We start from the raw sequence: 13,342 nt of genomic DNA on the forward strand, positions 1-13,342 counted from the left end.
AACAGGCACTTTATTTTACACTTTGTGTCCCCCATAAGGTCATGCAACACATTTGGAGGCCATGCAGGAGATTTAATGGCCTAATTTTTAAACCATTGATTTTTTTTTCTTTTTTTTTTTTTCTAACTGGTCTTAGGGAAACCCATTTTGAAAAAGAATGTAAAGAAGCAACACCCCCCCCCTTACCAATGTGAAAACCATATGATATTGAACAAAGATTACAAAAATGCAGATGTCAGTTTCAAGACTTTGTTTGCACAGAGTGACCCACACACTACTTACCAGTAGCCTGATCAACAAGAACACGAGAATTGATGATGCGGCCAAAACCTGAAAACATATCTTCAACGTCTTTCTGTGTCATTGTCCTTGGTAGTCCACTGATGTACAAGTTTGCATCCTTGATATTTTCTGAACTTGGACGGGCAAACGATACCTCAAAATTAAAGGGAGAGTTAGAGAGTGAGTTATTTTAGCATTGAAAACAAAATCAATAGAGGGAGCTTCTGTATCCATAATGTAAAAGCAGAATTTCACCAATCATATTACTGCTACAGAAATCCTGCGTGCTATCCTACAGCTATACAGGTAAATATTTTATTGGTAAAATCCACAGCACTCAGCAATCTGATACAATATCAAGTATTTAGCAACGTTACACGATTTATTGCATGACACTTCCTTACATCCTGAGCAGCTTATTTTCCAGCATCCGATTTAAGCCTCGTACACACGCCTGTTTGTATTTTGCGGTCCACAAAATTTGGATACCCAAAATACAGATGTCAGCGACGTCCATGCTGCATCTGTTCTTATTGCGGACCCACTGACATCAATGGGTGTGTGGTTCGCATTCTGTAATGAAAGGCTCTATAAAACTATGTACCCCGTCAGGCGAATGTGATAAAAATAAAAATCTGTGGCAGAAAAGCCATTTTGGGGTCACCTCTCCTCACAAAACGCTTAAAAGCAATCAAAAAGTACTGGGGGGGGGGGCGGGAGAATTTATCAAACTAGTGTAAAGTAGAACTTTCATTTTCCAAAGAAGCTGTGAAAAATGTAAGATGGAAGGTGTAAAGAAACTAGTTGTACTTTACATCAGTTTGATAAATTACCCCATATGTATATTTTGTCATCGATTCACAAAAGCCAGCCCTCACGCAAGACCATCCCCCAAAAAATAAAAATACGGCTAATAAAAAATGGTGACAAAAACATGATTTATAAAAATCTCTGTAAAAGTGGTAAACCAGTAATAAAAAAATTTGGTTTCTGTGTAATAGTCCTGACCAGCAGAAAAAAAAAGAACATTTCGCCAGCACGTGTACGCTGCAATAACAAAACCCAAGGGGCAAATTGTGGAATTGCTGAATGAACCCTCTGCCCAGTATAACAATGCCTTGCGGCCACCATACAGTAACGTCTTCTTGTTAGTCATGTATGCAGGGACTCATGATGACACATTCCCTAATGCCTGCCATTTCAATGTGCAGTAGTGCAGTGCAGCTTGCAGGCAGAAAGGAGCAGGACAGAGTTAGATAAGGCCGCAGTAACTTGCAGAAGACATACATTGTCACCCCGTTATCATAGACAGACAACCTTTTTTCACTTTGGCTGCCCGGTTGTAATACATATTAGGGTCTGTCTCACATTTCTCTTCCTCCTCCTTGTACAGTGATACAGTCACTCGAAGGAGAATTCTGTGGGGGTCAGAGTAACTTGAGAGATTCTTCCCGCCAGACTCACTCCTATCCTGTGCTGCTCGGCAGCCTCGCCAGTTATCGGATTTAGACGTCGGTGGGCGGAGACTTCATATTGGGAGCGAGGTGGAGCAGCCACTGCGGGCAGTAATCATACTGGTTGTATGCAATCATGCAGGGGTGGGCGGCCGCAGATTTTGAAGAGGTCAGCGCACATGACCACTTCTATAAAGTCACAAAATACCACGGTTATTAGGAAACTGCGATATCTCCATATCGCTGTTTCTTAATACCATGGTATATGGCTAAAACCAGTATATCGCTCAACCATAATCCTGCCTCCCAAAGAGAGAAATAGTGATCAAAATGTTGTAGGTATCGCAAAATAGAACCAAAAGCTAGTGACAAATGAGCCTTCACACAGCTCCATCGACAGAAAAATAAAAACACACGGGGGGAGATTTATCAAACTGGTGTAAAGTAGATTTCATTTTTCACAGCTCCTTTGGAAAATGAAAGGTGGAATCTGATTGGTCGCTATGGGTAACTAAGGCAGTTCTACTTGACACCAGTTTGATGAATCTACCCCATGGTTCTCAAAAAGTGGCTGTACTATAACTACCCCAGAGGTTGTTCAATAGCAACATTGTGCCCGTAAGACCATTCAAATATACACTGAAAAAGCCAAAAGGTGTCCTTTCCCCTCTGAACCCTGCAGCGTACCCAGACAACAGTTTATGTCCACATTTATGGCATTTCAGCACCCAGTAAAACCAACTTAAATTTATAGTGTAGTGCATCTTAGATGTCTCCAGCTGGGCACAGCATAGTGAACACTGATATGGCATATGTGGAAACTTGAAATTTTCATTTCACACAGTCCCCTGCTAGCTAATTTGTGAACATATGTGGTGTAAAAATGCTCAATCCACCTTTTAATAACTTGGAGTAATTTCCAAAATGGGGTAATTTCTAGGGGGTTTCAACTGTACAGGAACCTCAGGTGCTCGGCAAGTGTGATATATAGCGCATGAAAATCATGCCAACAAAATCTGTGCTCCAAAACCGCTTCCATTCTGAGGCCTGCCATGTGCACATACAGCAGTTTGCATCCACATTTATGGCTTTTCCGTACACAGTAGAACCCACTTATTAATTCAAGCTGTGTCGTGTGAGTCATTGCACCAGCTGGGCACAACATATTGGGCACCGAAATGCCACATCTGCTGTGCATTCATTTTTGCAAAACACCTGTGGGGTCAAAATGCTCACTAAACCCCTTGGTAATATCTGTGAGGGATGTGGGTTCTAAAATGAGGTCAATTCTTGAAAGTTTTTTTTTACCTCGGAGCCTCTACAGTTGTTGGCCAGTGCTGTATAAATGACTAAACTAAGCCTCAAGTGCACATGACGCTTTCCCTTCTGAGCCCTGTGGTGTACCCAAACTACAATTTATGACCACATATGGGGAAACAAGTTGGGTAAAAGTTGTTAGTCCTTTTTCATAGCCAAGTGTTTCTAAATTCAGTGGGGTCAAAGCACTTACTACACCCCTTGAAAAATTCCTTGGGGTTGTCGCTTCCAAAATTGGAGTCACTTTTGGGGGGTTTCCATTAGGGTTGTTTTGATACCAAAATGTTGCAGCACCTGAGGGGTTAACTGTGGCTGATCGCAATGCCCTGTCATAGAGGCAGGGTGCCGGCTATGTGATTCTGCCACCTCCTGTATTTTTATTAGAAGTTAACTTTCATTGGTGGCGCAGTGAGAGACTGCTTCCTTCTCCCCTGTGCTGCTGAGGGAACATGGAGCGTGCCGATAGCAGCAAGCGCCAAGTTCTGTGATACTACACTGCGCAGCCCAGTATCGAAAAAATGGAAATCCCTGTATCGTATCGAAACCGGTAAAAAAGTATTGATTGGGTAACAAAATGTCGATACCCGAAACAACCCTAGTGTCCATTGTAGGGGGTTTCGCTTCAAATGTGAAACTGTGCGAAAAAACATTCCAGCAAACTGCCATCCAAAAGCCATATGGTGCTTCTTCCCTTCTGAGTCCTACAGGAGAAAAATTATTATTTTTTTTCTCCTATTACCTCCTGTGAAAATTAAAGGGAATCTGTCACCTATTTTGAGCATATAAAAAACTGTTAACATAGCAATGTTCAATAAAGTACCTTTATTCCAGCATGTGTCTTTTTATTCAAGTTTTCATTTAGATCAAAAAGCGATTTTTCTGATATGCTAATTAAGCTTCAAGGTGCCCAGAGGGGTGTTATTACTCTCCTCTAGTGCCCAGTAACGCCCTCCTGCAGTGCCCAGCCCGCCTTTCTTCCAAGCCCAGCACGACGACTCAAATAAATTTACTCCCACACCCTTGCCGAACCACGCCGCCCCCTCAGCTACGTCATGTAATTTATTCACCCCACGATCCTTGCGTCCTCCTTTCTTGCCCTCCGAAATCTCGCTGACCGCCTGCGCCTGTATGATACTCTGGCTCCTGAGGCAACAGCGCTCTTATTACGTCACTGGGCTCGGCGCATGCCCAGTGACTCTATTGAGGCTGTTGCCGCGCAGGTCCAATGTGTGAGGTGGTTGCATTATCAGTAACGGAAGGGTTTTTGCTGGTCCCTGCCGGATCCAGCAAAAACGCTAGTGTGAAAGTAGCCCAACATGAAGTACAATGAGTCACGAAGAAAAAAGAACTCTGAATAATTCAGATAAGGAAAAGCATTACAAAAGTTACCACGAAGTGTCGGTTTTGGGGGAAAAAAAATACTGTCAACATGAAAAAATAGACTGTCAACATGAAACTACAAATTAAACACTTTCCTAAAAGAGTAAAATAATAATAAAATAAAAATCAGAAGTGTGGTACCCAATAAAATGCCTGTTACTTTTTACATACTGCTATACAGCAAGGATTATCTTGCAGGACCCTAAAGTAATTTATTTTCTGGGTGTCCATTGCCATTTAGAATGTAAAACTTTAGAAATGTGAACATGCCCAAGTGGACAACTGACATATGAACCCTACACTCAGTTCGCAATAACGCCTGTACAAGAGTCAAACGCCTATTCAGGCTGTTTTACCAATACGTCTTAGGGCTCTTTCACACGAGCGGAACCTGTGCATCTCTGATCTTTTTACTACAAAAAACACAGTCACCGTGATTTTGTAGTAAAAAGATCAGAGAGGCACGGATCATTATGTTAATGCTCTGTGTCTCTGCTGTCCGGAACGGGTCTTGGCTCTCTTTCACGCAGCGGATTACCCACACCGGATCCGTTCGTGTGAAAGAGCCCTTAGGCCCCTTTCACACGGGCGAGTATTCCGCGCGGATGCGATGCGTGCGTTGAACGCATTGCACCCGCACTGAATACCGACCCATTCATTTCTATGGGGCTGTTCACATGAGCGGTGATTTTCACGCATCACTTCTGCGTTGAGTGAAAATCGCAGCATGCTCTATATTCTGTGTTTTTCACACAACGCAGGCCCCATAGAAGTGAATAGGGTTGCGTGAAAATCGCAAGCATCCGCAAGCAAGTGCGGATGTGGTGCGATTTTCACGCACAGTTGCTAGGAGACGATCGGGATGGAGACCCGATCATTTTTATTTCCCCTTATAACATGGTTATAAGGGAAAATAATATCATTCTGAATACAGAATGCATGGTAAAATAGCGCTGGAGGGGTTAAAAAATAAAAATAATTTAACTCACCTTAGTCCACTTGATCGCGATGACCGGCATCTCCTTTACCGAACAGGGCCTGTGGTGAGCATTCATTACAGGTCAAGGACCTGTGGTGACGTCACTCGGGTCATCATGGTAAAAGATCATGTGATGACCGGAGTGACGTCACCACAGGTCCTTGACCTGTAATGAATGCTCACCACAGGTCCTTGACCTGTAATGAATGCTCACCACAGGTCCTGTTCAGTAAAGGAGAAAGAAGGAGATGCCGGGCATCGCGATCAAGTGGACAAAGGTGAGATATAGAGATAGATAAGATAGATAGATAGATATATCTCTCAAAGGACGAGGCAGCACTCCAAATAAAGTGAAAAGATGGTGGTATATATATAGCAAAAAAGGGCCATGCTTGAGAAAGACCGCATTGAGCGGTTGAAACGTTGCAAGGGGAATAAAGATCCACCAATTTTTTCACTTTATTTGGAGTGCTGCCTCGTCCTTTGAGAGATAGATATATATCTAATATTTTTTTTTAACCCCCTCCAGCGCTATTTTACTATGCATTCTGTATTCAGAATGCTATTTTCCCTTATAACTGTTATAAGGGGAAATAATACAATCTACAGAACACCTAACCCAAGCCCGAACATCTGTGAAGAAGTTCAGGTTTGGGTACCAAACATGTGCGATTTTTCTCACGCGAGTGCAAAACGCATTACAATGTTTTTACACTCGCGCGGAAAAATGGCGGGTGTTCCGTAACGCACCGCAAATTTTCCCGCAACGCCCGTGTGAAAGAGGCCTTAGACTTTTCCCCCTACATTCAGCAGCACAGGGAAAGGCACAGCCAGCACAGTGATGCTGCCTGTGATTGAAATAACCAATAGCAAAGCTCTATAGCCCTGCAGCAAGGGAAGCCGGCAGGAGCTGAAAGGAGGAGGGGTCGGCTCTCGATGTATGAGAGCAGGAGCAGCGCTGCGCCAGCAAACATGGCGTGGAAATAAAGAGGAATGGAGTGCTGGACAACTGCAGGGGAGCCCAGACATCCAGTCTGACCTGCACCACAAGGTGCAGCAATGTATTGATATGTGTAGTGTATGTAGTGCAGTGTGTGATTACACACTACATCACACACATCTCACACTGATGTATGTAGTGCAGGGTATGTGATGATTGTGCTGCAGTGTGTAGTAAATGCACAGCAGGCCATTATAGCCAAGTGATAAAGTACAGGGAAGATCCGCCATATTGGACTGGACTTTATCACTTCGCCATAATTGCTTCATGTTATTTAGACCAGTAATGGTTTCCTGCATACCCACCTCTTAGGCCCCGTTCACACCACCACTATTTAGTTCTGTTGTTCTGCTCTGTTAGATGAGCAGAACAATGAAAATAATGGAAGTGTTTTAAGTCATGTTTAACGTATATATTTTTAAAAAACTATGTTAAACAGACACCTCAGACAGATGCCATACTGTGGCATCCATCACCATAGAGTTCCATTGTTTAAAGTTCCAAATGACAAAAAAAAAAAAACGCAATTCCACCACAGTTTTACGGGTTTTGTTTTTACAGCACTCCCTCTGCAGTAAAACTGACTTGTGCTCTTTATTCTCCAGGTCTGTTTGATTACAGACGATACCATATATGTCGTTTTTCTTGTGTTTTAATACTGAAAAAAAAAAAAACTTTAGAAAACATATTTTTGCTTTACATTGTCATATTCTGACCCCCTTAACTTTTTCATGGTTATGTCTACAGTGATGAGCGAGGGCTGATTTTTTGCAAGAATTACTGTATTAGGCTACTTTCACACTGCCGTTTCTGGGTCCGCCTGCGAGATCCGTTTCAGGGCTCTCACAAGCGGCCCAAAACGGATCAGTTTAGCCCCAATGCATTCTGAATGGATAAGGATCCGTTCAGAATGCATCAGTTTGCCTCCGTTCAGCGTTGCAGCGTTTTGATGTCCGTCTGACGAAACTGAGCCAAACGGATCCGTCCTGACTTACAATGCAAGTCAATGGGGACGGATCCGTTTTTAATGACAATATGGTGCAATTGAAAACGGATCCGCCTCCCATTGACTTTCAATGCAAGTCAGAACGGAACCGTTTGCATCATCATGAACATGTTCATGGTAATGCAAACGGATCTGTTCTGAACGGATACAAGCGTTTGCATTATAGGTGCGGATTAGTCTGTGCAGAAACCAGACGGATCCGCACCTAAACGCAGGTGTGAAAGTAGCCCTATTTATTTTTTTGGGAGTGTGTATGACTTGGATCACTTAAATTTTTTTGGGGAGGTAAATCACAAATTTGTTTTCCCCATTACGCCACTGTATGGGAGAAGTTTATTCATATCTTAAATAGTATGGGTGTTTTCACACATGGCGATGCCCTTGCTTTTTTTTAATATTGAAGTATTTTATTTTGGGTAAAGTGGGCGATTTGAATTTTTATATATTTTTTTTAAACTTTTTTTTTTTAGGTTCCCAAGTGGACCACAATCAGAATGCAATTTGTATAGGGTAAGGGAATTTTCTCCATTATACTATACCAATGATGGCGACCCTTTTATAGACCGAGTGCCCAACTGCAACCTAAAACCCACTTATTTTTATCGCGAAGTGCCAACATGGGCATTTACCCTGAATACTACAGTCCAATATAGTACATCTTCCATGTACTTCATCATTTAGCTATGATATCCTGCCTACATTCAATGCTCTGCCTGTGGTGTTCATAGTGCACCCTGCGCTGACGAATGGCAGCAGGAGTCTAAGGCATATTGGTATACCTTAGACGTTTTCCAGGGTGCGGGTGCCCACAGAGAGGGATCTGAGTGCCACCTCTGGCACCCGTGCCATAGGTTCGCCACCAATGTCCTATACAGAAGCTATATTACAATTCAGTGCTGCCACTTGCTGGCCTGAATTGTAATATACAAGTAATGAGCCTGGAAGCCTAATGCAGAGGCACATAGCCTTCAAGCAACGCCTTCCCCGATCAACGGGAGGAGAGCATTCCTGCATGTGAAGAGTACGCTTGCGGGTTTCCAGCTTCTCAGATGCTGTGGTCACATTTGACTGTGGCATCTAAGGGTATAAATGTCCGCGATCTACATTACCGCTGATCACAGACATTAGACAAGGGTATCTGCTGTATGAAACAGCAGGAACCCGCTATCTATGGCACTCGCTCCGCTCCAGAGAAGGAGTCCTCTTTAAAGATCCAACATCTGCCGCACATGTACGGATGATGTAGCGAAAAGGTTAAACCAGGCATGCCACCTAATAGGCTTCATTGTTTTTATTCATATGCAAACAAGCAGGTTTGAGTTCCAGGGGCCAGTGAAAACACATCTCTGCAGCTGTTTAGCATACAGACAAAAGAAAGGTATTGTTTTAATCAGCATGATAAGCTCTACCAGCCAGTATGCCTGGTTTAATAGGGTTGATCATGACAGCGCCTCCAAGGTGCATGTATAAACATGGCAACTCACCACATAGGAATGGTTTGTTCCACAGAAAGAAAAAAAAAGGATTCGTTAAGATGAGGCTTCAGTAGTTGGACTATGGTTTCCCATTCATGAGTAAGGAAACAGATTGACAATCCATAGAGATGCTGCTATACTGTATGCTATCAGGGTTTAGAAAAAAAATAAAAATACAAGAAATAAACTGAATTTAAGCAGGTTAACAGGGAGACATTAACGAGTAAACGTCTACCCTCAAATAATATTTCATCTAAATAGGCCCAAAGTTTTGTGCACATCAGATTGTTAAAAATAACTGATTGCGGAGAATAGATCCTCAATAAGAATAAGGCGGACAAAGGGAAATCGGTCACCGTTCACCTGAATAAAACGCTGGTATTCTTTGGTTAATCTGAGGTTCCAGAGATATACTTCTTCCTAATACGGAAATTTGGTATTTGGTGCAAACAGGGTGTCTCTTGTTGCACCCAAGCTTCTCTTTTTGTGGCCATATACTCCCTTGCTGCTTTGACTGACCAGGCCAGGCAGTCACAAAGCAGCAAAGGGCTGGTCGCAGAAATGAGTGGACCTTGGGTGCAACAAGAATGGTGACACTCATTGCACAAAGGCCTAGTTTGCATATTAAGATAAGGTGGATGTTATGGAAATGGAGCCTCAGATCAAAAAAAAAAAAAAAAAAAAAAAAAAAAGTGTTTAACCCCTGCGCTACTAATGCCGTACATATACGGCACTGGTGTGGCCTTTTTACATGGTGCAGCGGGCGCCATAACCAGCGGGTCTCTGCTGTTTTAAATAGAGGCACAAGGCTACTGTCCTAGCCCAGCAATAATGTTGACTGCGGACATTACAGCATTTAGATGCTGTGATCATGGCCTCTAAAGGGTAATTAATTCTAATAGGCTGGGTCTTCTCTGAAGAAACCCAGCATATTAGAGCTGAAATTCCTATTGCTTTTTGCAGTATGGTAATAGTAAAATATAAAAATTTAAAATCACCCCTTTCCTTAGACTAAAAAATAAAAAATAAACATGGGCATCACCGCATCCAAAAACACCCGTACTATTAAAATATATTAAAAAAATTCCAATGCGGCAAATGGCGTAACAGAAAATTATCCGTTTTCATTTATAATTTTTTTCAGTATTTAGACATAAGACCTATACATATGTGGTATTGTTGGAATAATACTGACCCAGAGAATGAAGGCCACAGGTCAGTTTTGCCACCAAGGGATATACCATAGTGACAAAACCCATAAAACTGTGGCGGAATTGCATGTTTTTTCCCCCCCCCCCCACTTCTAACCCATTTGGTGGCATTAAAAAAGACAACTAGTCCCACAAAAAAAAAAAAAAAAAAAAAAGCCCTCATATGGATAGGTCAACGGAAAAATAAAAAAAGTTAAGGCTCCAGGAAGACTGTGGAAGAAAAATGAAACACAAAAACGAAGAAAAAAATAAAAATAAATCCAGTATCCCAAGGTTTATTAATGTGAACAACAGCTACATGTCTATGAAACTGTTTGATAGGGAGGACGCTGGTGACAGATTCCATTTAAATAATGCATGCTGGCTGACAGCAACCACAACAAGAGGGCACTTAAAAGGGTTGTCCGGGTTCAGAGCTGAACGCGGACATGCCTCCATTTTCACCCAGGCAGCCCCCGAATTGACCATCCGAGCAGTTCATGCTCCGATGCTCTCCTTTGCCTTGTGCTAAATCGAGCAGGGCAAAGGCATTTTCAGGAGTTCCGGTGACTAACCGGGCTCTCAATGGGGCTGCCAGGAAGCCCGGTGACGTCACCGGCACTGATGAGCGGGCTTTAACACTGCCTTAGCCAGAAAAAAACGGCTAGGGCAGCGCTAAAGCACGCCCATCAGAGCCGGTGACGTCACCGAACACACTGCTGGGAGGAAGCCTCCGCCCGCCAGTGTGTTATTGTAAACAAAAGAGCCCTTGCCCTGCGCGATCTAGAGCAGGGCAAGGGAGCGCATCGGAGCAGGAGATGCTCCGATGCAATCATCAGGGGTGCTGCCTGGGTGAAAATATGGGTATGGCTGGGTTCAGCTCTGAACCCGGACAACCCCTCTAAGCAATTTCTACACTGAATTCAATAACAGCAAAAAAGATAGTTAGTGCCTGATTTTTTGCTTGTGATGAGCAGTTTCATCACAATGTGGTTGCCTGCCCCTTATTTTGTGCCAAAAGAAAGTGCTTGTGGCACACTTGACACTTCAGTATCTAAACTTAGCAAATGGGCATTGCAATGATCGCCGATGTACGAGTATGAACAGCTATTACTACGATCATTCATCCCCCATAATTTTGTTGTTTGCCAGCATTTCATTTTTTTTTTTAAACAAAGGGCAATGTGCTACCGACAAACTTCAAACTTTGGTACTGCATTAACAAAGTGATAACCCTACAAACATGCATCGGCCAGTTTGTTGGATGATCGGCAACTCATTAAGGCTACTTTCACACTAGCGTTCGGGGCTCCGCTTGTGAGTTCCGTTTGAAGGCTCTCACAAGCGGCCCCGAACTGATCCGTCCAGCCCTAATGCATTCTGAGTGGATGCGGATCCGCTCAGAATGCATCAGTCTGGCAACGTTTGTCCTCCGCTCCGCAGGCGGACACCTGAACGCAGCTTGCAGCGTTCGGGTGTCTGCCTGGCCGTGCGGAGGCAAACGGATCCGTCCAGACTTACAATGTAAGTCAATGGGGACGGATCCGTTTTAAGTTGACACTATATGGCTCAAAGTTCAAACGGATCCGTCCCCCATTGACTTTCAATGTAAAGTCAAAACGGATCCGTTTGCATTATCATGAACAAAAAAAAAAAAAATTTTTTTTTTTTTTGTTCATGCTAATGCAAACGGATCCGTTCTGAACGGATCTAAGCGTTTGCATTATAGGTGCGGATCCGTCTGTGCAGATACCAGACGTATACGCACCTAACGCAGGTGTGAAAGTAGCCTAACATGGCTCAAATCAAGAATGATTGTTCATATCCTTAATTGGCTTGATACTCAGCCTGTGTGAAAGGGCCTTTTTGACACATTTCTTAAAAGCTCAAAGTTTCTGATATTTACTGGTATAGTTTTGTATCTCGTCACAGAAAAACTGACTTCTTTTAAATGGCAACTGCAGGAAGCCAGCATACAGTAGGGAAAAATTAAGTATTTGATACACTGGCGATTTTAAAAGTTTTCCCACAAAGAATGGAGGGGTCTAATTTTCTATCATAGGTACACTTCAACTACAATAGAAAAACAGGACTTAAAAGGAGTTGTCTCACTTCAGCAAGTGGCATTTATCATGTAGAGAACGTTAATACAAGGCACTTACTAATGTATAGAGATTGTTCTTATTGCTTACTTTGCTGGCTAGATTCATTTTTCTATCACATTACATACTGCTCGTTTCCATGGTGACAGACCACCCGGCAATCAGTGGTGGTCGTGCTTGCACACTATAGGAAAAAGCACTAGACTATGAGCTCCCACTGTCCCGGCCACCAGAGGTTGACGCTTTTTCCTAGTGTGCAAGCACGACCACCACTGATGGATTGCAGGGTGGTCTGTAGCCATGGAATAGAGCAGCGTATAATGGGATAGAAAAATCAATTTAGCCAGCAAAGGAAGTAATATGGACAATCACAATACATTAGTAAGTGGTTTGTATTAACGTCCTCTACATAATGAATGCCACTTGCTGAAGTGAGACAACCCCTTTAATATTTGGTTAAGAAAACTTTGTTTGCAATTACAGAGATTGGACGTTTCCTGTAGTTCTTGACCAAGTTTGCGCACACACTGCAGCAGAAATTTTGGCCCACCATACAGATCTCCCCCAGATCTTTCAGGTTTCGGGGCGGTCGCTGGTCTACATTGAGTTTCAGCTCCCGCCAAAGATTTTCAATTGGGTTCAGGTCTGGAGACTGGGTAGGCCACTCGAGGACCTTGAAATGCTTCTTACGGAGCCACTCCTTAGTTGCCCTAGCTGTGTTTTGGGTTATCGTCATGCTGGAAGACCTAGCCATGACCCATCTTCAATGCTCTAAGGGAAGAAGGTTGTTGGCCAAAATCTCGCCATACATGGACCCATCCATCTTCCCTTCAATACGGTGCAGTCATGTCCCCTTTACAGAAAAGAACCCCCAAGCTTTATGATTGGCACGGTGTACTTGAAGTTATACTCATCCTTCCTCCAAACACGGCAAGTGGAGTCGATACCAATAAGTTCTATTTTAGTCTCATCTAATGACATGACCTTCTCCCATGCCTCCTCTGGATCATCCAGATGGTCACTGGCGATCAAACGGGCCTGGACATGTGCTGGCATGAGCAGGGGGACCTTGTGTGCACTGCAGGAATTTAATTGATGATGGCGTAGTGTGTTACTAACGGTAATCTTTGAGACTGTGGTCCCAGTTCTCTTCAGGT

General features: G+C 43.2%; 1 protein-coding gene across 2 annotated transcripts in view; it reads right to left on the reverse strand.

Annotated features, from left to right (window-relative positions):
* ELAVL1 (ELAV like RNA binding protein 1) overlaps positions 1–13,342 on the reverse strand; it is a 60,142-nt gene that overhangs the window by 12,221 nt on the left and 34,579 nt on the right. For both annotated transcript variants that reach the window (XM_040417795.1, XM_040417794.1), the window contains one exon: positions 283–436. In XM_040417795.1, coding sequence (XP_040273729.1) covers positions 283–436 — 154 coding nt within the window. The remainder of the gene's footprint in view (positions 1–282; positions 437–13,342) is intronic.

The sequence above is a fragment of the Bufo bufo genome, chromosome 2, assembly GCF_905171765.1.
Source record: "Bufo bufo chromosome 2, aBufBuf1.1, whole genome shotgun sequence".
NCBI lineage: Eukaryota > Metazoa > Chordata > Amphibia > Anura > Bufonidae > Bufo > Bufo bufo.